A 26147-nucleotide genomic window follows, 5' to 3' on the forward strand; every position below is an offset into this window, starting at 1 on the left:
TACCAAAGAATCATACAGAGTTAAACATATAAATATATCTTCACAAATTTTCATCCTCGCAACAAAAATGTATGAAGAGAAACTCTCAATAAAATTATTTCCACTGTTGGCACTTCACTCGCAAGACAAGGACTAGTCATTCGAAATCATACAGATGATTCAAGTTTGAGTCAGTTTTTAAAAGTTAGAGCTACAGATGATTCGCAATTGAGTTCTTGGTTACAGAGAACGAAATATAAATGGATTTTGCATGAAATAATAAACGAATTGCTTCAAATAATAGCAAAAATAATCAGAGTTATTTCTGCCAAAACTGAGAAAGTTAAAAAATTTTTAATAATGCTTGACGAGACTTCAGACATATCTGTAATGGAACAGGTTTAATTGTGTGTACGATTGGTCGACCGTGACACATTTCAAGCTGAATATTTTTTTTCGAGCTTATTGTAAAACCCTTTTCAAAGTGGTTCGTGATATGTTAACCACATTAGATTTACCATTAATGATTTAAGAGGGAAATGCTTTGATTGTGCGAGTAATGCTTCCGGAGTTTAATAATAAGAGCCATCAAATCTAGAGCAGAGATATAAGAATACTGAATATGGAATAATATTGAATATTAAATATAGAATAATATCGAATATTGAGCATAAATAATAATATCGAATCTAGAGCGTAGAGATAAAAGCCATCGAATCTTAAGCATTATTTGTACATTGTCAAGCGCATTCACTAAATCTTGTAACCCAGGACTTTATGAAGAATGTTATCGAGGTAAGAGATATTCTTTAGCTTACTAGGGTGTTAATTACGTTCATTCGTGATCATTTTCTATGTTAAGAAGAATGAAGACGGTTTTAAGAAATACAATGACCCAGAAAAGTTTAAATCACTTGTCCATTATCAGCTGTCACAATGAAGAACTGGATATTCTGGATATGGGGAAGATTGGTAAAGAGTTTGTAAAAAAAACAACCATTACTTTTGCTATAAAAATTATTAGTTCATAATTTAATAAAAAATACCACATTTTTAATTATTCATGCAGGAACATTTTTTTTTAAGTTCCTCAAAATTTCAATTTGTTATCACTTACATTTTGAAAAAATGTGTGTACCTTACTAAGTACCTATCTCATATACTTTCAACTTTTTATTGCATTTCAAATAGATAATAATCTCTTGTGTTCTTATTGAAGTTAGGGGTCATCCATAAATGATACCAGTAGATTAAGGGTAGGGGGGGTTAGAGGGAGAAGGAAATTTCGCCCCTTCGGCCAAAATCAAAAGTCGGCGCCTATGGTCCACTGTACACTAGCTCATAGTAGAATCGGAAGGTGCTACGCGAGTATTTGGCCAATCAGTTTCAAAACTTTAGCTGCAATATGTAAAACTTCTGGAAAATGGTGATAACAAAAACAAGAATGAATTGGTCCACCAAAAACGTGGAAACTTAGCAGAAATGAAAAAACCTGCCTTAGTGAACTTTTTCCAAGAAACTTCATTGAGAATTATATTTATCATAAACATTTTCACAAAATGTTAAAACAGTTCACTATTAATAAAAAGTAGATTATTAATCAAAAATCCACTAAGTTTGCTAAGTATTTTGATTCTATATTTGCGTGATGAGTGATCTTTGAACTTATAACATAAAACATTGTTTAAAAAGAGATGAGTTTATCGGGATGAAGATAAGAAACAATAGACATTTCTCTAATTCGATTGCGCAACTAATTTCTCAGCTTGAAAAAGAGGTCAGTAAGGACAAAAATGTAAACAAATAGCGGCAAACTATTTTTTCTTTTTCAAAATTTTGGTAGCTAAAAATATTATTTTTTAGCTGGTCGTTTATTATTTATAAAGTTTTATATTCTTCAAACAAGCTTCTGTAACTTTCATGACATACTCCTATTTTTTTTTCTATGATTGTTTTTTCGGATGATAAAAGTTTACAATTTTCACAATCTACGTTTTTGGAAGAATCGATTATTGTATGAGTTTCAGTATCAATATTAGTTGTAAACTCTGGATATTTCAACATTTTGCATGGAGATTTTCGAGGTAACTTATCTTGTGGTGTCTTGAATGAAAAAATGCTGGAACTTCATTCCCTGATTTTAAAGTTTTTTTTACCGCATCCTGAACTAACTTTTATTTCCTCAGGCCTAAAATGAAATTCACACACTTTCGTATGTTTCATTACTTCAAATTTATCAGCACCTCCTTTACGTTTATATTTAAATATTTCGCTACACCAAGCTCTGTAAACATCAAGTTTTTTTTTCTTATTTGGGAAAGAATATAGAGCAATGTTAGTCTTTTCCATATTGCTATTATAAAACGAACTTTCGCACAATGGAATACAGCAATACATCCCTCTTCCACCTTTTTTCACTTCGTTTGGTCTGAAAATGCTTGAGTTGGAATGAGACATCTTTTGGAGCGAAATTATATTTTTAATTTTATAATTTCGAGAAAGAGTTTTTATCTGTTTACATTTTTGTTCTTACTGGCCTCTTTTTCAAACTGAGAAATTAGTTGCGCAATCGAATTAGAGAAATGTCTATTGAATAAATGGAACATACGGCAAGAAGATTCAAACCTTTTGCTAGATCATCAAGCTCCGCTAATTATAAAAATGAGGTTCACCAGGTTGAACATATGTCTATTCTAGCTGATGGCATGTGAGGATAGAGCAATTCTTCTTATCCTTTGCCTTCTTACAGCCCAAAAATCAGAGTTTGGAAAGTTCCTTTTTAAAAGGATCTCGTTCCGTTCTCCGTTCATTCTGTAAAGTAAGAACTCGTTCCAATTCCTCGTTCTTTGCTCAATAAAGGAACTCGCTCCACGTTCCTAAAAAATTAGAACTCATTCCTACTTCGTTCCTTTTTTTAAACTTATTTTTAAAAATAAATGGTTTTTGCTTAAACCACATTTATGATAAAATAAGAGCAAATTTATTGTTTCGTTATGAAAGCGAGGTTTTTTTAACGTTCTTTTATAATCATTATTTTTAGAAAGTTTTTAATATTTCTGGTCTCCTGCCGGCCTAGTCTGTCTCTGCATGTACTTTATACACATATAATTGATATATTAATTTCAGCTCGGAAGTATGAGCATTATAAAAATGTTATTGGAAAATAAGAATTTAGAAAATATGTAAAAAATGAAGACAAAGAAAATTTTAAACACCAACTTTATTTTGTTTCAATATAACTAATTTTTCTAATAGAGAGTCACCCAAGTTATGTCTTTTTTCAGTCATCACATTAGGCCCTGTCGAAAATAGTCGCTCAATTTTTCCTAAAGGCCCACATATAGTACAATTTGCATTTATACCATTGCCATTTATTCTATTGAATACAAAAAAAAATTCTAACCCACTTCAAGGTAAAATTCATCTAAGAGAAAAAGAAAACATTACATAGTGTTAAATATAATAAATAATTTAGTTGCATAGACTTATAACTTTAGTTAAGGACGTTCGTTAATAAACTTACTTTATAAATAATAAACTTAAGTCGATGCAATATAAAATAGATAAAAAGTAACAGCGTTTTGTTTTTGAAAAAAAATTCACCTCAGAGAAAAAGACAACTTTACAAAAACAGCTTTATCAAAAAGCAAAGTTAAAAGTTATTAAGGAGCTATTACTTTTCGTTCATGTTCATCCAAAAAAAAAGAATTCGTTCTCTTTCCTCGTTCCGTTATTTTAAAAGGAGCCAGCTATAAGCGTCATTCCTCAAAAAAAAGAACACGTTTCAGGAATCCGTTCCTTTTAGAACGCGTTCTTCCAAACACTGCCACAAATACCCACCATGCAAAATAATCAATTAGGTTGCTATTGACTTTAAGATAACCCTGAACAGTCTTACTAAAATAAAAGATTTGTAACGCAAAAAAAACATTATTGTTGCACGTTCATCTCTTATACGTCCATAATGTAGACCATTCCCAAGTACATCCCGCAGTGTAGGAACTTGAGTTTCCAGCCAATCTTTTCCTACTCCAGGATATATAGTTAAATTAGTCCATGGTCTACATATTCAAGAAAATTTTCTTCTTTCTGAAAATCTTGATAGGTGAGTTTTTTGACACAATATTGATAAGTGCATTTTCAATATATGCCTAGTGGACACTGGACGTCCAATGACATCCATAGGACATCCATTAGACGTCTGGACGTCCGCTGGGTGTCTTCGGACGTCCAGTGCCCACTGGGTAGGAAATATTACAATATTAAGTATTTCTAATAAACAATTTTATAACAGTTTAAATTTTATATTTTTGTAGGAGATGTCATCTACCTGTAAAAGAAATATCTATGATATTGGCAGACTTCGTATTGAAACAATGGTTTCAATCCGATACTTTGTTTAAGATCCCTTTAGTGATATCTCAAAAAAGCTGTCAGATAAAACTTTAAGTGACTGGAATAAGTTTATAAACATTTCTAATCGAAAAGAAACAAAAGAAAAAATTGTCAAATTGTGGGAAGGTAAGCTGGACAAATTGTTGGATATAACAAAATGTAGGTGCAATATATTACTGTATACAGATGAAAAATCTCCATGTAAGGAGATCAAAAATTGTTCTGCAGGAGTTCACATTTTATGAATTTGTTCTAAAAATATTACGGTGCCACAACTTGATTTATTATGGCTCAGATCTAAAAGATATAAAGTTGGTGAAAATTCAGACAACCAAATGTATCAAATAGACAGAAAAGGTAAGAACAGAAAGACAAGTAAAGGGAGGGAAAAGAAAAATAAAAGATATTTCATCCGCAGAAAAAAGAAAAAAATTCAATCAAAAAAGCTCATACTGCCGTATATATATGAAGAATCCACGGGAAGAAACGGCAGGGTCACATTTTACATTTTGAGATAAATCATTATTAAACTTTTAAACCTTTATAAGTTTCGAAGTTTTAGGAAAATTTAGAAAAACTTTAAATATGCATCAAATCGTTTATTTGATTTGAATTCAAATACAAAATATGCTATCATGGTTAGTAAAGCTAGAAAGTGTAAAAAGTAGAAACTTTCAAAATGTGACCCTGCCGTTTCTTCCCGTGGAGTCTTCATATGCCATACGCAGGTTCAAACAAAAAATGTTGAAGATAAAGTTTATGAATCAGTGGGACTTTAATGAAAAAACTTCACCTCAAAATAAAGATACAAATGAAATATCTTCTTTTAGATTTCAGATTTGGAACAACAGCAGATATGTTGTTCCAAATCTGAAATCCAAGAAAGATTTAATCAAACTGTTTAGTTGATGTTCTTTTTTGGTGTTCTTGTTTCCAGACTTTAATTGGTGTTATTTTTCGCAGAATATTTTCGTTTGACATAAGCATGATCATACTTAAGTTTGGAGTTGCAAATGGCTGAAGATGTCATATGAAACATTAAAAATATGGTTGCCCAGGCGCGGATCTAAGGGGTAGCCATTGCGGCGATGGCCACGTAGTTTAAATTTAACGGCAGCGACGTTATTTTTTGGTTTTTTCGCTTAGGAATAACTTAAATTTATCTGCCGTAATTTACGGATTTGGCTATGGCTATTGAGATTCCTGTTATGGCCACAACGCTTCTTATTATACATTACCGACGTTTTATTCAATCAATAAATACTGTGAAAAAATGTTAAAATATCGATCTTTTATCGAAATTTCAACCGTGAAAATAAAATTTGGTCAAACAGTTACAAATTCCTGGATCCGTGACTAAAATCTAAATCAAAACTTTAATTTTTACCTAATTTTCTTGGTTCGTTAGTACTGTAAAAAGTATTTTTTCAAATAGCCAGTAACGGATATATACATTTAAAACAATTATGTTTGGTAAAATGTTTTAATAACCACGTGTTATAAAAATTTATCGTAATTTTATCTATTGTTTTCATTTTAACGGTATTTACTTAAATATTGTAATTTTCATGTTCATTTTCACTCAAAAAATAAAGTTTTATTTCAATGTTGCTTAGAAATAACGGTATTTCTAAGCAACATTGAAATAAAATCACTCCCGAAATTGTTATTTTTAAAAATTAAAATTTTTTTAAAACTACGACTTAATCATTATCTATATGACTTTCAAGCTAGTAAAATATTTTAGATCATTATACTAAAAAATTGTCACAGCATTTGAGCCTCCGTGGCCTAATGGATAAGGCGTCGGCCTCCTAAGCCGGAGATTGCGGGTTCGAGTCCCGTCGGAGGTGTTAATTTTAACAAGTAATTTATAAATTTTAGTGCCACTATAGAGTCACTTTCGACCTAGTTGGTAAACATAATTACCATTTTTATTCAGAAAAATTAGAATTAATTGAAATTAAATCTAAAGGTCTTTTTCAAAATTTTTTAAATCTTAAGGTCTTTTTGTTTATGTATTAATCATTTTTTACATATGTTAACAGAATTGACTGAAAAACATTTTCTCGCATCAAGGATGTATAATAGGGTATCTCATACTTTTCAAAAATCACCTTTTTTTACCATAAACACTAGCCCCCAAGTTTTTTTTTGTTCGAAGGTATATAAATGTAGGATCTGTTAAAAAAAAACTGATATTATAAAGTCTTCATTTGCAAAAATGGACTTCACTGCTTCATTTTCTAGACAAAAAAATTAGCTTTTGACAAAAATAAAGTTGTTGCAACCGCAATATAAAAACCCATTACACTTCTTGATAAAATCAAACTTTTTAACAAACGCAAAACAAAGTTTTAGAAAGAGTACTTAAATAAAATTATTTTAATAAGAGGTTTTGACTTATCTTTATATTTATATATTCTTCGTATTTCGATTTTTTTGTGATTACTTATTTTAACCCAAAAATATATTCCAAAGCAAAAGAGATATTTGACAATGAGTATGAAACAGTATGAAAACTCTAATGGTTTAAAAACAATAAATAAGGCAAGCATGTTTGACTTAATTGGTAACATAGAATTTTTTGAAATGAATATATATTAGCATTATCTGAATATTATAGATAATGTTTTAATAATATTATATTACTTTAATAAAACTATTGTTAATGATTTCTTATAAAAAATTTATCATTAATAATATTAATAATATTGATAAATAATATAATGATAATATTTTATTTCCAGAGAAAAGGAAGAGTTTCTATCTTCTAAATCAATATTTTTAAAAAAGTATTTCACTAGTTAATTTTGTATGGTGGTAAAGTTACATTTAAGTTCATTGTTTATGATAGTAGTACTTCAAATTAGAGTGCGCCAAGTTCCCGTATTTACGGGAACTACGGGAGCGGGATCCTGATCCTGCTTTTGGTATTTAAAATACGGGAACGGGATCCTGTTCCCGTAATAAATAAAATACGGGAACAGGAAATTCCCGTTCTCGTTCCCGTACGTCATTCGATGTTACGGGGTTTTCCCGTAATTATTATATTATAATATATAATATATAATATTTTCATTATCATTATCATCATCATTTTAAAAATATATATTTATTTTATTACATTTTTAAAAATCTTTAAAAAGAACATTTTAGTTTGTTCAGTTATTTCCATTGGGTTTGTCTTTTGACATTTCTTCAAAATTCAAAGTGGAAATTAGCCCCATGGGCATTATATCCAAGTGTAGACTTTAATTTCCACTTTGAATTTTGAAGAAATGTCAAAAGACCAACCCACTGGGAATAACTGAACAAACTAAAATGCTCTTTTTAAAATTATTAAAAAAGTAATAAAATATAATGAAATATAATTCTAATTCATATATATATTTATATATTATAATATAATATAAGAAATACGGGAAAAGCCATATTTTTACAAGTTTCCCGCTTTTTACCAAGTTTCCCGCTTTTTACCAAGTTTCCCGCTTTTTTACGCGATTCCCGCTATTTTATGATTCGCGCGCATATATTCCCGTTTATTTTAAGATTTTAAGATTTATGTTATAAATTTGGTACTAATACTAGGAACAAACTACTATAACTATAAGGTAAATATATATAAATATTATAATAATTTAAAATTATAATTAGGTTTAAGGCCTAATTATAATTTTTTTAAGTAGTTTACTGTCTTCGTTTCTTTGCTAACTTTCTTCTTTTCTTTGCTAACTTTCTTCTTTTCCTTACTAACTTTCTTCTTTTCTTTACTAACTTTCTTCATTTCTTTACTAATTTCTTCGTTTCTTTACTAATTTCTTCTTTTCTTTATTAACTTTTTTCTTTTCTTTACTAACTTCTTCTTTTCTTTACTAACTTTCGTCTTTTCTTTACTAATTTCTTCGTTTCTTTACTAATTTCTTCTTTTCTTTATTAACTTTTTTCTTTTCTTTACTAACTTCTTCTTTTCTTTACTAACTTTCGTCTTTTCTTTACTAACTTTCTTCTTTCCTTTACTAACTTTCTTCGTTTCTTTACTAACTTTCTTCTTTTCTTTACTAATTTCTTCGTTTCTTTACTAATTTCTTCTTTTCTTTATTAACTTTTTTCTTTTCTTTACTAACTTCTTCTTTTCTTTACTAACTTTCGTCTTTTCTTTACTAACTTTCGTCTTTTCTTTACTAATTTCTTCTTTTCTTTGCTAATTTCTTCTTTTCTTTGCTAACTTGCGTCTTTTCTTTACTAACTTTCTTAGTATCTTTGATATCTTTCTTGTTAATTACCTTATTTTCCTTTGAATATAAGTTATTAGTTAGAATTAACCTTTTTTCCTTTTTTTTTTTTTTAGGTACATAGCTTTTATTAAAGCTCCCCTGTGTGTGCAAGTAAGTTTACTGTTTATTTCTAATTTTCTATCTTTTCTTTGCTTTTTTTGGTTGATATCTTCATTGCTTTGCTTTCTTTGGTTGTTATCTTCATTGCTGTCCTTTTTTTGCTTTATTTGGTTGCTATTATCTTCTTTTTTGTCTAAGATGGGTAAGCGATCTCTTATTTGGAACTACTTCATCAAGATCGATGAGAGTGAGGCAAAGTGTTCTGAGTGTGATAAAGTTTTAAAGACTAACTTCTTCAGTACGACTGCTTTGATTCGACATCTTCGTTCTCTTCACCCGAGGTTGTATATGGATTACGAGAGAGAGAATACTGAGTCTCTTAGTCTTCTAATAAATGATCCTTCTGATGACGACTCCGATATTGAAAATCCTCAACCCGGTCCTTCAAGAGGTAGGGGTACTCCTGCGCGAAAGCGACCTTCTAGCACTCCTGCTGGTGCTCCTTCTCCAAAGGTTCCTAAGCTTGGTATGCGTCCTCAGTGGCCTGTTGATCATTTTGAAAATGTGCGTCTTGTTACGGAGGTTACTAGGTTTGTTGTCGAAAGTGATCAATCTTTTAGGATTGTCGATCATCCCTCTTTTCTTCGAATGATGCGACAGGCAACCAAGGGTCAGTACAATCCAGTATCAGCCCGTCAGGTGTCCCGTAAATATATTCCTAGGTTATATGCTTTCATGAAGAAGAAGGTTTTAACACTAATTAACCAGGACAAGCCTGATATGGACGGTGTTGGGTTCACGAGCGACATCTGGACTTCAAAGACAAATGCTTCCTTTCAAAGTCTGACGCTGCACTACATTGACAAACATTTTGCTATGAAACGTTTCATGCTTCGTCTCGAGTCCTTCCCAGAGTCACATACAGCTGAAAATATTTGTTCAAAACTTTCGGTTATCATAGACAGCTTTGAGTTTGGTAGGAATGTGTTTAGGTGGGCCATTACAGATGGTGGTGCTCCGGTGGTTAAAGCGGTTAATATTTGTCCTGAAATCAACACTGGCCTCCGATGTGTCGACCACACTATTCATCTCATCGTCACCAAAGCACTAGAGAAATGCAAAGGTTGGTCCATAATAAGTAAGAAGGTGTCTCGTTTGGTTGGTCATTTTTCACATTCCGCCAAGGCTACTGCTGTCCTCAAACGAATTGCAATAGCAGCTAATTGCAATCGTACCACACTTGTGCAGCGTGTTGTCACTCGTTGGAATTCTGACCTCAGACAACTTGAGTCAGTTCTTTGAATGACACTTCTTTGGACGAATTTCTTCCATCAATGGGTGATAAGCTAGTCATTTCTGCCCTTGCCAATGTCCTCCAACTTTTTCAGTGTTTCTCTGATCTTGCTAGTTCTGATAAAGGTCCCACACTCCACGTCGTCATTCCTGAACTTATTTCAATTTCTGCAAAATTGAACACTTTGACCCGCTCCCCGCCAAATGAGATAGTAGGTGAAGTAGGTTGGGCGTTGAAGGCTGAGTTGGATGCGAGGTTCCCCGACTGTGGTGTAAACACAGTTGAGTATGCTGTCGCACATTTTATGGATCCAAGGTACAAAGTTGTTGCTCTCAAGAAGTACGACAAGTACAACGCCACACGGGATTTAGTTGTTCAAGGACTCCTTATGTTGACTCATGGTGATGGAAGTTCCCCAACTGGCACTCCAACACCCCCTTTGGTGATAGATGAGGATGAGGATGATCCAATGGCTGCAATGTTGCGTGAGTCTTATGAACCCAACCCCACAAAACGTGGTCCAGAGTCAACTATGATGGTAGAGGTCAATTGTGAGGTAGATGTCTATGTTAAGGAACCAGTTGTCCCTCGTAATTCCAATGTCCTGGAGTGGTGGAAGACTAATCGTAAGAAGTTTCCATTTATGTCAAGGTTTGCAAGGAAAATCCTATGTGTCCCTGCCGCATCGGCAACCTCTGAACGAGTATTCTCCACTGCTGGGAACATCATCTCCGAACGAAGGACCAACCTTAATATAGGAAACATTGAAATGTTAGTCTATATGAAGGAGAATTTCAGAGAGTTGGACAGGTTAGGCGTCACTGACTGGCCAGGTTTTGCTTGAACAGTTCCATACTTCTATTTTTTCTTTTTTTTCTATTCTATTACTATTTTTTATTCTTCTTTATTCTTATTCTTTTTTGTAGTATCATGATTTATTCTTTGTAATTTCCTAAATCTTCTATGTTGTTAAGTTAATAAATTTAAAAAATAAAAAATAAAAAAAATAAAAAAAAAAAATAAAAAAGAATCCAAAAACAAACAAACACCTAAACCAAAATAAACCACAAAAAAAAAAAAAAAATTATATAACCAGGAAAAAAAAAGAAAAAAAAAAGCAGTAAAAAAAAAGCAGGAAAAAAAACCAGGAAAAATACCAGGAAAAGTAATACAGGAAATATTAGACGTTCCAGGTGAAAAATGGGAACAGGAACGGGATTTTCCCGTTCCCGCTTTTTAAAATACGGGAACGGGAATTCCCGTTCCCGTTTTTTTCCAATTCCGGGAAATGAATCCCGTTCCCGAAAATTCCCGCTTTCGTTTCCCGGAAAACGGGAATTGTCACAGCCTACTTCAAATACAGGTCATAATAGTGATGTTATCTATTGTTTAGAGGTTAAATTTAAAAAAAAGTTAGGATGGGTAATATGTTTACTTAACATAAATAAAATTTGCCTTCAACACCTAATAGAAGATGGTAAGACAACCTCAAAGATCCCTAAAGAAGTTAATTTCCAAGGTGACTGAAATGGAAAGAAATTACAACTTCCAGCCAATATCTATAAGTCCTAGTTTAATTGAACTTCATGAAGAAATAGTAAATGATTTATCTTCAGTTTAGAAATATGTCTATAAACAATACCAGATATTAATTTTAGGAACTCTTACTGCAAGTTTGACAAACCAAAAACCAGGCACTATGGTCTATTCAAGGTAGTTTAACAAAGGTTCTTCCTTATTTTCATTGTGAGTATGCAAACATGGATTAGAGGGAGATGAGCTAAAAATTATGAATTAATAGGTTTATTGTATCAGTTTACTTTCCTATGTGGTTGTAAATCAAAGTGAAGCATAGTTGGGTAGAGAGAACACAACACATCCTGAACCAATTTGCCCATATAAAACTTCAAGATAAAAATGTACTATCTTCAGCATGGTATTGTCATTCTAAAAGCTTATTACAAAGTTTACTTTGCAGCCAAAACAAGATTAAAAGGAAATTTGATGTTAATAAAATTTTTGAAACTAGAAAACATCAGAAAATGGGAGTCCTCGCTCTCCCAGAGCATACAAGATTCCTAACTTAAACATGCATGCAACCACACTGACTGACCTTATAAGATGGAAAGAAGCCTTTAAACCTGTCAAATGAACAATAGTGATGTAGAAAATTCCTGATTGTCCTATGCTATTTCCTTATTTCTCTGTTCACACACGAAGGGCAGTTAAGAAGTAAAATTAATTTTCATTATGCTTAATAATATATTATAATTGATAAAAGTTTAAGAAATATTTATTGTGATGAAAGTAGTTTTTAAATGATAAGCTTTTTTTAGTTAACTGCTGCTTTTGAAATCGTCTTTCGTTTTGAGAGAAAAGATGGTTTTATCTGAGCAAGAGCAGAAAATAAAGCAATAAACCCTCTTTTTAATAGCAAGAAGGTCATCTCTCCATTTCAGCATTTACTTTAGTCATTTTTAGTGCCTATAACAGAATGTATTATAGAGATATTTAGATATTAAGATATATTATTAGAGAGAAAATAATATAATTTTTGTTTTTTAATTTTTCTTAGCCTGATATCGTATTGTAGAATAAGCATTTATGAAACCTGGCACCTATACATAGAATATGAAGGGTGGCTTATACACCACTCCAATTTTTCCAAAAAAATCTTTATTTATTGACATCCGATATGGTGAACAAAAAATCGTTTTTTATACTATCTGTATGGGAGTCTTACATATGTTAAACTTCGCTTCCCCATTTCAGTTAATATTTGAAAATCAAGGTCTATTTTTTCAAATATTGCTTTTACTTTGATCAATTTATATATGCCATCCCTTAATGTGTGTACCTAAAGGCCAAAAAATCCTTGGGGCCGACCTTGTTAATAAAAGTTGAAAAGAACGGGATGCCCTAATGTACAATTCTGATCAAACTGATCATTCATTCACAAAAACCACAAGATAACCTGTAAAAGGAAAATGACAAATTGGTAAATTGACATTAGGAGAAAGAGGCAGAAGTATAATGTTTATGTTTTCTTTAAATGTAACCAGACATTTTATTCCTGCGCTCTTTACATTTCCTCATAAAAAAACTGATAGAAAAGAGTGATAATAGGGGCTCCCATAAATTGTATTGTAATTCCATATAGCAGCGGCTGGATGAGTAGAAACATTTTACTCAAGTGGTTGGGACATTTTCAAAAAAATGTTCAAGCATCTCAAAATAATCCTGCCTTATTGATTTTGGATGCGCATACATCACATAAAGAGTTATAGACATAAAGAGTTATGCTACATAAGAATTAAAGACTTATTAAATATGCTAGAAATACCACCTAATAACATTTACAACAATAGCCTTCAACACCATAGTTTTTACTACAAATATTTCGACTAAGTCGACTAAAAATTGATTTAAACGAAATATTTGAATAAAAGTTTTATTATAATTATATACTTAATGTTGGTTTACAGTTTATTTTTTAGATGCTATGAAACAAAAAAAACTTTAAGAGAGTAAACAAAAAAACTAGATGGTATGTAATGCTGGTATAACAATAAATGTTGTTGTTATATCAAGAGCATTTTCTTCGATCAATCTGAATTCATCTGATCTCTTAGATGAATTAAAATCGAATGAACTGGTTACTATAATGAGAAAAAGGAAACATTAATGAAGTGGTGCTACATACAGTAAGCTAAGAGTTAAGTTTATGTGATACAGAAAACTAGGTTCAATGTTCAGATATTTTGGTTGAATGAAAAAAAACCCGCCATGGATGATATTCTTACGCATGGCTCAACCTTTATAAAAAATTTATCTTTATAAATAATTTATCTTTGCAAGATAAACTACTTGTTAAAATATCTTTTCAATAATTAGTCAGCATCATTACAATATCAAAGATTTATAAAATTAAAACAAGTGAAAAAATAGAAATAAGGATGTCAAGATGATTACACAATTAAATCGACTTTAAGTCGATTAGTAAAAAACCCATAGTCGATTAAATCGACTATTTGATTTTTCATAGAGACCGCCGATTCGTTACTGTTTATCGGTTTGCGGATTGTGCACCGAATTATCTATGCTAAACGGTTCAAATTACTTAAGCTTGGTTTCCAATAGTTGTAGAAACGTCGTACAACAATCGTGCAACATTCGTTTGATTTGTTGTGCGGTAAATTGTTGTGCAACGCAATGTTTCCATTGCATTGAATTAGCGCAAAAAACTTTCAAAAATGTTTTTGAAAGAAAATTTCCCTTATTAGATGCTCTGGCAAATAAAACAAAGTTGTTGTACAACTGTTGTACGACATTCCTACAACTATTGGAAACCAAGCTTTACGGATTGATTTGATCCGAAAATAATGTATCGGAAAACAATTCGTTAAAATTTTTTCGGATTATTTTTTCGGATTGCAATCCGATTCGATACTTTCGGATCGGATTGCAATTCGAAAAACTTTTTTCGAATTGGAATCCGAACCGATATTATTTTTACGGATTTATACGGATTCAGAATAAAAATGCTTTTGAAATAAGATTCATTTTTATTCATTTATAATATTCAAATATACAATTAAACGAAATGATTTCCTTGTTAAGAAATAAAAAAAAGTCAAAATCACACTGAAAGTTAATCATTTTCCAAATTCATTTCCTGGCCACACAATGTCTTGAATTTTACTGAGTTGCTTAGTGTTTTTTTTCATATATACCAACATCTCAACCTTTGAGATTGAAAGATCTCAAAATGGTTCTTCTAGAGCTGTATATATTCCCTGCTGTTGAGAAAACTCTTTCAGATGTTGATGATGCAGCAGGTATACAGAGGTTTTTTCTGGCCAGCCTTGACATTATTGGGTAAATATACTGGTTTTGTTTCCAGAATTCCAGTACAGTTGTATTTGCTAGAACTGGTTTTGAATTCAAATACCCCTCAATTTCAGCAGAAATGGCTTTCTTGGTGGCATTTGGAAATAATTTCGATTATTTTAGTTTTTTCTTTATATTTGTCTTAACAAAAAATGATATTTTTGAGGCATGCATAAAGCTTTCAATAAAAGAACTAATTATTTAAAGGTTATTTGCCTTAATTGTTGAAATGAACGTAACAATTTTTCAAACTAGTTTTTATCTCTATTTCTATTTTTATTTCTGTTAATATTTAAGTAGAAGAAATATAACAATATAAATTTTATCGGACCAATCCACTAATTGAAGCAATCCGCAAAGCGAAATAATTTGCAAAGGAATTCGATCCACAAAAAAAAAAAACCGCAAAAATTCAGTTTGAAATATTCTTAACTTTTAAATCAAAATAATATAATAATGGCTTACCGTAATAAATGTAAGTGAAGAATAGTAGACTTGATCTGTTGAACGAATTGTTTTAGGTTAAGATTTCCAAATAGGACTGATTGAAAATAAAAAAGAAATCCACTATTTATAGGACGCGCACATAATAAAAATGTAATTTATTGGACCACACCATTTAATGGTGACGCGATCGGATTGTAATTCGTATAATTCGCTAAGCGAACTAAAGTTAAATTGATTCGTAAAAATTTTTCGGATTAATAATCCGAACAGCAAAGAGAATCCGAAAAAAAAAAAATCCGCTAGTGGTTCGTAAAAATTTTTCGGATTAATAATCCGAACAGCAAAGTGAATCCGCAAAAAAAAAATTCGCTTGTGGTCCGTAAATTAGTTTTCGGATTATTAATCCGAAAAATTTTTACGAACTGACTGTTTTAATCCGCAAAATAAGTCGGATTGGCTTTTTGCGGATTTTACGAATCGAATCGGCGGTGCCTAATTTTTCACAGTCGACTAATTACGACTTTCGACTAGGCGACTTTTAGTCGATTAAGTCGAAGTCGATAACACTTTTGATGCTCAAACTTTGAGATATTGGTAACTTTCCCTGGAAATTAAATCCCTTTTTCGAGTTAATTGAGACGTGAACTGCTTGGTACTGAAAAGATTTTCTAAAAATTAATTATCATTCTTAAAGTATTTCTTTTGAATAGTTATTTAATAAATGTAAGGATTATGTAAAACTTTAGAGAATTAACGAAACTTCATAAAAAGAATGATATTAACGTATTTTGCTAGATTTATGTTGGACTTTCTCAGAAAAAAATAGAAAAACTGCTACTGATTTTATGAAGAATATCTTGCGTGTTTCAGTAACATAGGGATTTAGGCTTCTTATTAGGTATGCTTGAGTAGCTTGTGTAAGCCAGCGGAAAAATGGAACAAACAAAAGTATAAGATTTGTGATCATAGATATGGTCTGAAGTGAGCTAAGATTTCACCACGAAGTTATTTTTGTACTGTGAATGTGGAAGGTTTTAATCGCTACAAGAAAGAGATTTTGTGGGTATGTCCTGATTTGAAATCAGTGCAGCGGCCTTTGTCGAAAAGGAAAGAATTTCGTTAATGGATTTATTTATAATATTTGTTGTTCTATGCAAGCGTCTAGGAATTTTTATTATTAGAAGATCTTCCAATTCCCAAAACCATGCATTCAACTGATTAACTGGTTTTTCCGGTAATTCATTTTCCTATTCCAGTCCATCAATCCACAAATGGCATAATAACTTTGATGAGAAAGACGAATCCTAACAAATCAAAAAACGGCGCAATTTTTTTCAGAAAAATTATTTGTAATAATCACACTTCTTCACACTCGAACAGTCTCACAATTCCAACCATCGGATATATTTTTGTTATAAACTCTCTTTAAGCATGCTTTCTCTCGATATTAATTAATAATGATATTTTAGGAATTGCAAAAACTTCTTCATAAAGCTCATCCGTGTTTGTTAAATGATTTAATTCTATTGTATAATTGTTATCTAAGTGTTTATTTTCTTTCCATGAGCTCGTATCCTAAGTTCGCACAGTCCGTTTTCGATATTCAGTAAAGTCTGCATTTTATTTAGTGCTGCAATGTCATCTGGGCTCATTGTATTTCCTCTCTGCATATTGTAAAAAAACTAATTTTGATAGTAAATATAGTCGAGATACTATTCGTAACTATTTAATCACCCAAAATCAACAATTAATATTTAAACACTAACACTAGCGAAAGCAAAAAGACACCATCGCCAACAAAGAATCCAATAAATGTAAAAAAGATGTAATGACAACAGTGAGGATAAGAGTCAGATTACGTGGAGGCAGATCATAAAAGAGGGAGGGCTACTGGAGCCATTTGGCAAGGGTCTTATGATACATAGGGGCCTCTAAATCCATGGGCCTTATGATACATAAGGGCCTCTAAAGCATAAAAACGTTAGACATTATATGCCTGTTTCTTTGCATTACATGTCAAAAACTAGATGATCTGCTCGTATTGACCGTGTCAAACCAGTTGCTCAGCATTAACATGCAATGAAGAAAGCATTAAAGGAGATGGAATCTCTCAATCTTACAACAGACACTCGAAATCAGCTTCAATCATTTCAAAAGTATATGACAAAGTTTGAAATTGTTCTGTTGCCAACTTTGTGGCTAAAGCTTGTTTAAAACGAGGCAGAACAGCACTACAAACTGAAAGTATTCATTACCACCATTGACTAAATTCTGCCTGGCCTTCAGTGTCGATTCAACCCACTGAGATATATCTGTACCCTATTTAGATTTCTATGAATAATGAAAATCTTTTCTCTGCTGCCGAACAGTCTTGTGATACTCCAAGCACATTTAAAGTAATTCTTTCTGAAACTGATATATTTCACAAGCTTCTAGTTAGCCTGCAAGCCTCACTTTTTGTTTCAGCTTGAACTTGAATTCTTCTCCATTTTCCCAAACGTCTTTGTTGCATTACGCATATTTCTTTATTTACTTTTTATCTGAGGCTACAGCTGAGCGCTCTTTCAGCGTGGTGAAAAAGGTAAAGAATTTTCACCGTCTAATTATGTTACAAGAGCATTTCAATGGGCTGGCAATGCTCAATATAAACTCCGATCTTGCGCGCAGAGTAGATTTTTTATCAATTATTGTCATATTTGCTGGGACGATTGCGAGAAAAACAAACGCGGTGACTTTTGTAAAGATGTAACATACAATAGTGAAGATTATTAGAATTTACAAAAAACTTATCTATTATTATTGTAATTATCAATTATATACTATACTGGTAGTGCTGCTATTGCCTCAGTCAGTCGGTGAAGGTAAAAACAGTTCATATAGTTTTTTTCAGTTAGATAGTAAGAAGGCATTCAAAAGCAGAGTTGAATTCCAGTTTTGCAAAAAGTACCATCACAAGAATTTTTGTTTATACCAGGAAGGACAACACTTTCATTCATTCACGATGTGAACACATTCACCTTTAGGAATGCACTATCAATCAAACTCATATGATCGTAACAAGTTGCTTATTAGTTATAAAAAGCTGAAAGCTGGAGTAGTAAAACCAGTCATACAATGTTAGTATGCTTAAATGCGTTGAAGAACTCTTTTAAGATAATTTTAAGATTTTTCTGCTGACTACAAAAATGAGCTACTTTACATATAGTGCCATAGCTTGACGAACCAACCTCTCGGATAAAGAATGATAAATACTTTCACAAAGTTTAGAGTCTTTAGAGCGCTGTGTGATTCTTTTTTTGCTCTAGTGCTATGCTTGGATTTCACCACAATTCGTCCATTATGAACACTTATTTTCAGAACGTTTTGAATTGTCGTTGTTAACAATTATCAAGATATTGTTTTACCCTTGTTGCAATTTTCGATAGAGAAATCTCCGGAAAAAATTCGACTTCTCAAACCTGCGTTCGACGACTCAAATCTGCGTCTTGTTTTTTTTTTTATTCGAGACGAGATGATGATATCCGGGACACAATTTTTAAATTCCGAGACAAAATTATTGTCCCGATTTATAACTTTATTCCGGGACAGTTTTTTCCTATCTCTTTATTTTTTTCGTTGACCTTCAATAACCTATTGAATTTTGTATATAAGTATTTGATTATAGAACTGTTAACAACGATTTGGAAACAATTTTTGCGCTCACTTTTATTATCTTTATTGCAAAATTCTATTACATTCTTGAGGGAAATTTCTTTTGTTCATGTCATTTTAATGCATATTTAAAAAGAGTATTTTTGAACAAAATATAAATTTCAAATGACCTAATTTTCTTTTGGTTCTTTGCCTAAAAACCGATTTATTAAATTAAGTTAGCTTTTATTATTAATAATTATCTTACGATATCAATATCCAACGGCCTCCGTGGCCTAATGGATAAGGCGTCGGCCTCCTAAGCCGGAGATTGCGGGTTCGAGTCCCGTCGGAGGTGTTGTCCTTTTATCCATCGTTAAATGGCAAACAGAGTCATATTTAGTCAGATTCATAATTTTATTCTATTTTCATTCAAATTTCCAAATTTCCAAAAACATTGGCTAGAAGTTAAATTTCTTTTAATAAAATTTGTTTATATAATAATTTCAAAACGCAGCCCTGCGAACCATGGCGCAGTGGCCAAGTGGTAAGGCGTCGGTCTCGTAAACCGAAGATCGCGAGTTCAACCCTCGTCTGTGCCTCAATTGTAAATTTTGATTTGTGGTCCTTGGAAACAAATTCGTTTTCAACTCTTTGTTTAATCTTTCATTTCACACCGATAAATGTTTTAGAATAATTTTCTTAAATTTTGTGTAGTTGCGTCATTGTGTAATTCATTGTGCACAATGAATATGTATTTCAATGACTATATATATGGCTCGTTGTGCATAATTCATTGTGCACAATGAATTAAGAAATGATATTTAAATTGTAAAAGCGAATGAACGTGAGGATGAAATACACAACGTATATAGAATGTAGTCGTCTTAATATTACATTTTGTTTAGATTTGCATAGATTTTTTACTACTGGTTCATTTATTTAAGAAATAAAGACTCAAAATTTCAATTCAGAATACGGACTCAACTTTAACAAACGGTATTATAAATGAGTATAATCTTTTTGGCTATTCCCGCATGGTCGTTTGGTAGCGATATGTTATTGTACGTATTCGCAAACTTTACGGAAAAAAATCAACGTTTTTGGTTACGGCCATGGCCATCTGTACTAACAGATGGTAATTAGTACAGATGGCCATGGTTATGGCTCTTAGCAGCGAACGTAATTTTTCTCTGGAAACCAAGTAATTGCATATTCTCCAATATAAATAGATTTTTTTTGATGCTGTTTTAATTTAAATTAATTTAACGATAACCCAGTTGTGTACTAAAACACTTAAAACAAGAGAAGGAACATCTAAACGCTCGTTAACATTTGTTGTTAAGAAAGATGGCTGGTTAACTACACGTGATTTGTTTAGTTAACCAGCCATTTTTTTGGACCCTACGTTCTCGGTCTTTAATCTTGGAAATGTAACCATATTTCTTGAAAATGTTTGAGGAGACATTCTTCTGTTTATTTCTTATGGCTGTTCTTAGTAGAGTGCGCCAAGTTCCCGTATTTACGGGAACTACGGGAGCGGGATCCTGATCCTGCTTTTGGTATTTAAAATACGGGAACGGGATCCTGTTCCCGTAATAAATAAAATACGGGAACAGGAAATTCCCGTTCTCGTTCCCGTACGTCATTCGATGTTACGGGGTTTTCCCGTAATTATTATATTATAATATATAATATATAATATTTTCATTATCATTATCATCATCATTTTAAAAATATATATTTATTTTATTACATTTTTAAAAATCTTTAAAAAGAACATTTTAGTTTGTTCAGTTATTTCCATTGGGTTTGTCTTTTGACATTTCTTCAAAATTCAAAGTGGAAATTAGCCCCATGGGCATTATATCCAAGTGTAGACTTTAATTTCCACTTTGAATTTTGAAGAAATGTCAAAAGACCAACCCACTGGGAATAACTGAACAAACTAAAATGCTCTTTTTAAAATTATTAAAAAAGTAATAAAATATAATGAAATATAATTCTAATTCATATATATATTTATATATTATAATATAATATAAGAAATACGGGAAAAGCCATATTTTTACAAGTTTCCCGCTTTTTACCAAGTTTCCCGCTTTTTACCAAGTTTCCCGCTTTTTTACGCGATTCCCGCTATTTTATGATTCGCGCGCATATATTCCCGTTTATTTTAAGATTTTAAGATTTATGTTATAAATTTGGTACTAATACTAGGAACAAACTACTATAACTATAAGGTAAATATATATAAATATTATAATAATTTAAAATTATAATTAGGTTTAAGGCCTAATTATAATTTTTTTAAGTAGTTTACTGTCTTCGTTTCTTTGCTAACTTTCTTCTTTTCTTTGCTAACTTTCTTCTTTTCCTTACTAACTTTCTTCTTTTCTTTACTAACTTTCTTCATTTCTTTACTAATTTCTTCGTTTCTTTACTAATTTCTTCTTTTCTTTATTAACTTTTTTCTTTTCTTTACTAACTTCTTCTTTTCTTTACTAACTTTCGTCTTTTCTTTACTAATTTCTTCGTTTCTTTACTAATTTCTTCTTTTCTTTATTAACTTTTTTCTTTTCTTTACTAACTTCTTCTTTTCTTTACTAACTTTCGTCTTTTCTTTACTAACTTTCTTCTTTCCTTTACTAACTTTCTTCGTTTCTTTACTAACTTTCTTCTTTTCTTTACTAATTTCTTCGTTTCTTTACTAATTTCTTCTTTTCTTTATTAACTTTTTTCTTTTCTTTACTAACTTCTTCTTTTCTTTACTAACTTTCGTCTTTTCTTTACTAACTTTCGTCTTTTCTTTACTAATTTCTTCTTTTCTTTGCTAATTTCTTCTTTTCTTTGCTAACTTGCGTCTTTTCTTTACTAACTTTCTTAGTATCTTTGATATCTTTCTTGTTAATTACCTTATTTTCCTTTGAATATAAGTTATTAGTTAGAATTAACCTTTTTTCCTTTTTTTTTTTTTTAGGTACATAGCTTTTATTAAAGCTCCCCTGTGTGTGCAAGTAAGTTTACTGTTTATTTCTAATTTTCTATCTTTTCTTTGCTTTTTTTGGTTGATATCTTCATTGCTTTGCTTTCTTTGGTTGTTATCTTCATTGCTGTCCTTTTTTTGCTTTATTTGGTTGCTATTATCTTCTTTTTTGTCTAAGATGGGTAAGCGATCTCTTATTTGGAACTACTTCATCAAGATCGATGAGAGTGAGGCAAAGTGTTCTGAGTGTGATAAAGTTTTAAAGACTAACTTCTTCAGTACGACTGCTTTGATTCGACATCTTCGTTCTCTTCACCCGAGGTTGTATATGGATTACGAGAGAGAGAATACTGAGTCTCTTAGTCTTCTAATAAATGATCCTTCTGATGACGACTCCGATATTGAAAATCCTCAACCCGGTCCTTCAAGAGGTAGGGGTACTCCTGCGCGAAAGCGACCTTCTAGCACTCCTGCTGGTGCTCCTTCTCCAAAGGTTCCTAAGCTTGGTATGCGTCCTCAGTGGCCTGTTGATCATTTTGAAAATGTGCGTCTTGTTACGGAGGTTACTAGGTTTGTTGTCGAAAGTGATCAATCTTTTAGGATTGTCGATCATCCCTCTTTTCTTCGAATGATGCGACAGGCAACCAAGGGTCAGTACAATCCAGTATCAGCCCGTCAGGTGTCCCGTAAATATATTCCTAGGTTATATGCTTTCATGAAGAAGAAGGTTTTAACACTAATTAACCAGGACAAGCCTGATATGGACGGTGTTGGGTTCACGAGCGACATCTGGACTTCAAAGACAAATGCTTCCTTTCAAAGTCTGACGCTGCACTACATTGACAAACATTTTGCTATGAAACGTTTCATGCTTCGTCTCGAGTCCTTCCCAGAGTCACATACAGCTGAAAATATTTGTTCAAAACTTTCGGTTATCATAGACAGCTTTGAGTTTGGTAGGAATGTGTTTAGGTGGGCCATTACAGATGGTGGTGCTCCGGTGGTTAAAGCGGTTAATATTTGTCCTGAAATCAACACTGGCCTCCGATGTGTCGACCACACTATTCATCTCATCGTCACCAAAGCACTAGAGAAATGCAAAGGTTGGTCCATAATAAGTAAGAAGGTGTCTCGTTTGGTTGGTCATTTTTCACATTCCGCCAAGGCTACTGCTGTCCTCAAACGAATTGCAATAGCAGCTAATTGCAATCGTACCACACTTGTGCAGCGTGTTGTCACTCGTTGGAATTCTGACCTCAGACAACTTGAGTCAGTTCTTTGAATGACACTTCTTTGGACGAATTTCTTCCATCAATGGGTGATAAGCTAGTCATTTCTGCCCTTGCCAATGTCCTCCAACTTTTTCAGTGTTTCTCTGATCTTGCTAGTTCTGATAAAGGTCCCACACTCCACGTCGTCATTCCTGAACTTATTTCAATTTCTGCAAAATTGAACACTTTGACCCGCTCCCCGCCAAATGAGATAGTAGGTGAAGTAGGTTGGGCGTTGAAGGCTGAGTTGGATGCGAGGTTCCCCGACTGTGGTGTAAACACAGTTGAGTATGCTGTCGCACATTTTATGGATCCAAGGTACAAAGTTGTTGCTCTCAAGAAGTACGACAAGTACAACGCCACACGGGATTTAGTTGTTCAAGGACTCCTTATGTTGACTCATGGTGATGGAAGTTCCCCAACTGGCACTCCAACACCCCCTTTGGTGATAGATGAGGATGAGGATGATCCAATGGCTGCAATGTTGCGTGAGTCTTATGAACCCAACCCCACAAAACGTGGTCCAGAGTCAACTATGATGGTAGAGGTCAATTGTGAGGTAGATGTCTATGTTAAGGAACCAGTTGTCCCTCGTAATTCCAATGTCCTGGAGTGGTGGAAGACTAATCGTAAGAAGTTTCCATTTATGTCAAGGTTTGCAAGGAAAATCCTATGTGTCCCTGCCGCATCGGCAACCTCTGAACGAGTATTCTCCACTGCTGGGAACATCATCTCCGAACGAAGGACCAACCTTAATATAGGAAACATTGAAATGTTAGTCTATATGAAGGAGAATTTCAGAGAGTTGGACAGGTTAGGCGTCACTGACTGGCCAGGTTTTGCTTGAACAGTTCCATACTTCTATTTTTTCTTTTTTTTCTATTCTATTACTATTTTTTATTCTTCTTTATTCTTATTCTTTTTTGTAGTATCATGATTTATTCTTTGTAATTTCCTAAATCTTCTATGTTGTTAAGTTAATAAATTTAAAAAATAAAAAATAAAAAAAATAAAAAAAAAAAATAAAAAAGAATCCAAAAACAAACAAACACCTAAACCAAAATAAACCACAAAAAAAAAAAAAAAATTATATAACCAGGAAAAAAAAAGAAAAAAAAAAGCAGTAAAAAAAAAGCAGGAAAAAAAACCAGGAAAAATACCAGGAAAAGTAATACAGGAAATATTAGACGTTCCAGGTGAAAAATGGGAACAGGAACGGGATTTTCCCGTTCCCGCTTTTTAAAATACGGGAACGGGAATTCCCGTTCCCGTTTTTTTCCAATTCCGGGAAATGAATCCCGTTCCCGAAAATTCCCGCTTTCGTTTCCCGGAAAACGGGAATTGTCACAGCCTAGTTCTTAGCATTCAATTTTTTTTAATGGACAAAAAAGGCGCTTTTCTGCATTACCTTATTGACCATTATAGCTGCATTTTATTTACCTTTAGTAGAGACAAATAAAAGAAAAAAAAAGAACTATATATTATTTAAAAATGTAAAATGCTGTTGCTGAAAACGTTTTTAACTATGACAATTTTCGTTTTTTCTCTTTCTTTTTCGTGATTTTGGAATTAACACCCTACTTTTAGGATTAGTTTTCTAATGGTGAAATTTTAGGATGCTTTTTAACCGCTTTGTTTGGCAAGGGATAGATTGATAAATACGCTTTAAATTGTTGAACTCAAGATAAATTGATTCTCCACCTTTTCGCCATACAATCCAAAGCCAGCGTCCCATTTTTTCAAAAATGGAATAGCGTGATCTTCCAACATGTAACTTCGGAGGCACTAAAGCCTCAGGCCAAGTTTTACGATAAAAATGCATCATTTCAACAATGTTTTTTTTAAAGAAAAAATGATAGCAGCATGAATTATTTTGTACTTATAATTCCAGCTCTATAAGTTAAATCATCATAAATCATCAAAATAATCTTGCTAGGCAACTGTTGTAGTTTCAGTATACTCTTCAACCTCAATAACTATACACACAATAAAATTCCAAAGCGCTTTGAGAAACTCATTAAAAACAGAAAGAAAAAGAAAAAAATCAAATAAAACATACTTAGATCATTTAATATTTCTGTTGTCAGTGTTTGTTTTTTTTAGTAGAATATGCTATAGCGTGTAGAAAATTTATGAAAGTTTATTTTTTGTGATAATTCCAATTGTTTACTTGTACAGGTCCCAGAGAATCCTTCATCATAAACAAGCTTTGGAATGGAATTTGTATTATATAGCATAGAGTTTTTCTAAAAAAGAAAAATGTCTCTTTAAAAGATATATTGCATGACTTTATATTACTTGTTATTATTGGTATTAATAATAATGTTTCAGATTTGGAATAAATTCATTTATAAAAGAAAGGGAACCTGAAGCATTTTATGCACATGATTTCCAATAAAACTTTTTCCATTGTATACTTGTCGGTGAACTTTCAGTTTTTGTAATATAGCTTCAATCTGTTGTGCGCATGGTCCTCACCTTTCTTCAATGCAGATTCAAGCTCCAGAGTATTATATTGTATAAAAATCTTAATTAGTATAAAAATCTTAATTTATAATATAGAAATATTATAAATTAAGATTTTTAATTAAGATTAGTTAAATAGTAGTTTCCACAAAGAAACATTGGTCAGGAATAATCCAGATATTACATATAAAGTGCTTAAAGTGGTACTAGTAAAATATCAAAATTTGCTGTTCTTGAGATACTGATATTGACAGCACAGATTTTACAATAAAATCAAAAACTGTAATTGAAAATGCTATGATGATGATTCCGATCAAATCCCTTAATGTTAACCTTTTTGCAAAAGTTTAGACTAAATCTATGACTAGTTAAGAAGAAAGTATTGTTTAAAAATGCAGTTGAAATTGCATATTAATTGCTGACTCTGCAAGTTTATAGGCACATTAACAGTT

The 26147-nt window shown here is 32.1% G+C and overlaps 4 protein-coding genes, 3 non-coding genes and 1 pseudogene across 7 annotated transcripts; all 8 read left to right on the forward strand.

The window, feature by feature from the left end:
* Positions 1 to 6154: 6154 nt before the first annotated feature.
* On the forward strand, positions 6155 to 6227 carry Trnar-ccu (transfer RNA arginine (anticodon CCU)). The gene has a single exon. It is a non-coding gene; the product is annotated as a tRNA-Arg (tRNA).
* A 2488-nt stretch (positions 6228 to 8715) lies between these two features.
* LOC145200646 (E3 SUMO-protein ligase ZBED1-like) lies at positions 8716 to 10320 on the forward strand. The gene is made up of 2 exons (XM_080074537.2): positions 8716 to 8762; positions 8910 to 10320. Exon 2 carries the CDS (start codon positions 8910 to 8912, stop codon positions 10011 to 10013), a length of 1104 nt encoding a protein of 367 aa, XP_079930663.2. The 5' UTR covers positions 8716 to 8762; the 3' UTR covers positions 10014 to 10320.
* LOC145200647 (E3 SUMO-protein ligase ZBED1-like) lies at positions 10046 to 10849 on the forward strand. Its single transcript, XM_080074538.2, has one exon. The coding sequence runs from the start codon at positions 10046 to 10048 to the stop codon at positions 10847 to 10849; it is 804 nt and encodes a 267-aa protein (XP_079930664.2).
* A 526-nt stretch (positions 10850 to 11375) lies between these two features.
* On the forward strand, positions 11376 to 12484 carry LOC149885950 (uncharacterized; annotated as a pseudogene).
* A 6773-nt stretch (positions 12485 to 19257) lies between these two features.
* Positions 19258 to 19330, forward strand: Trnar-ccu (transfer RNA arginine (anticodon CCU)). Its single transcript has one exon. It is a non-coding gene; the product is annotated as a tRNA-Arg (tRNA).
* A 172-nt stretch (positions 19331 to 19502) lies between these two features.
* Trnat-cgu (transfer RNA threonine (anticodon CGU)) lies at positions 19503 to 19574 on the forward strand. The gene has a single exon. It is a non-coding gene; the product is annotated as a tRNA-Thr (tRNA).
* Positions 19575 to 21942: 2368 nt separating this feature from the next.
* LOC149885951 (E3 SUMO-protein ligase ZBED1-like) lies at positions 21943 to 23547 on the forward strand. Its single transcript, XM_090094111.1, has 2 exons — positions 21943 to 21989; positions 22137 to 23547. Exon 2 carries the CDS (start codon positions 22137 to 22139, stop codon positions 23238 to 23240), a length of 1104 nt encoding a protein of 367 aa, XP_089950237.1. The 5' UTR covers positions 21943 to 21989; the 3' UTR covers positions 23241 to 23547.
* On the forward strand, positions 23273 to 24076 carry LOC145187680 (E3 SUMO-protein ligase ZBED1-like). The gene has a single exon (XM_090094297.1). It carries the CDS (start codon positions 23273 to 23275, stop codon positions 24074 to 24076), a length of 804 nt encoding a protein of 267 aa, XP_089950423.1.
* Positions 24077 to 26147: the final 2071 nt, after the last annotated feature.

The sequence above is a fragment of the Hydra viridissima genome, unplaced genomic scaffold, assembly GCF_058129835.1.
Source record: "Hydra viridissima isolate aposymbiotic clone 2 unplaced genomic scaffold, HvirCarnegie_v1 scaffold_7, whole genome shotgun sequence".
Classification (NCBI taxonomy): Eukaryota; Metazoa; Cnidaria; class Hydrozoa; order Anthoathecata; family Hydridae; genus Hydra; species Hydra viridissima.

Bases quoted from the DNA above. Each gene is read 5' to 3' on its own strand.
- LOC145200647 (XM_080074538.2), top strand. From the start codon at position 10,046: ATGGGTGATAAGCTAGTCATTTCTGCCCTTGCCAATGTCCTCCAACTT.
- LOC145187680 (XM_090094297.1), top strand. From the start codon at position 23,273: ATGGGTGATAAGCTAGTCATTTCTGCCCTTGCCAATGTCCTCCAACTT.
- LOC145200646 (XM_080074537.2), top strand. From the start codon at position 8,910: ATGGGTAAGCGATCTCTTATTTGGAACTACTTCATCAAGATCGATGAG.
- LOC149885951 (XM_090094111.1), top strand. From the start codon at position 22,137: ATGGGTAAGCGATCTCTTATTTGGAACTACTTCATCAAGATCGATGAG.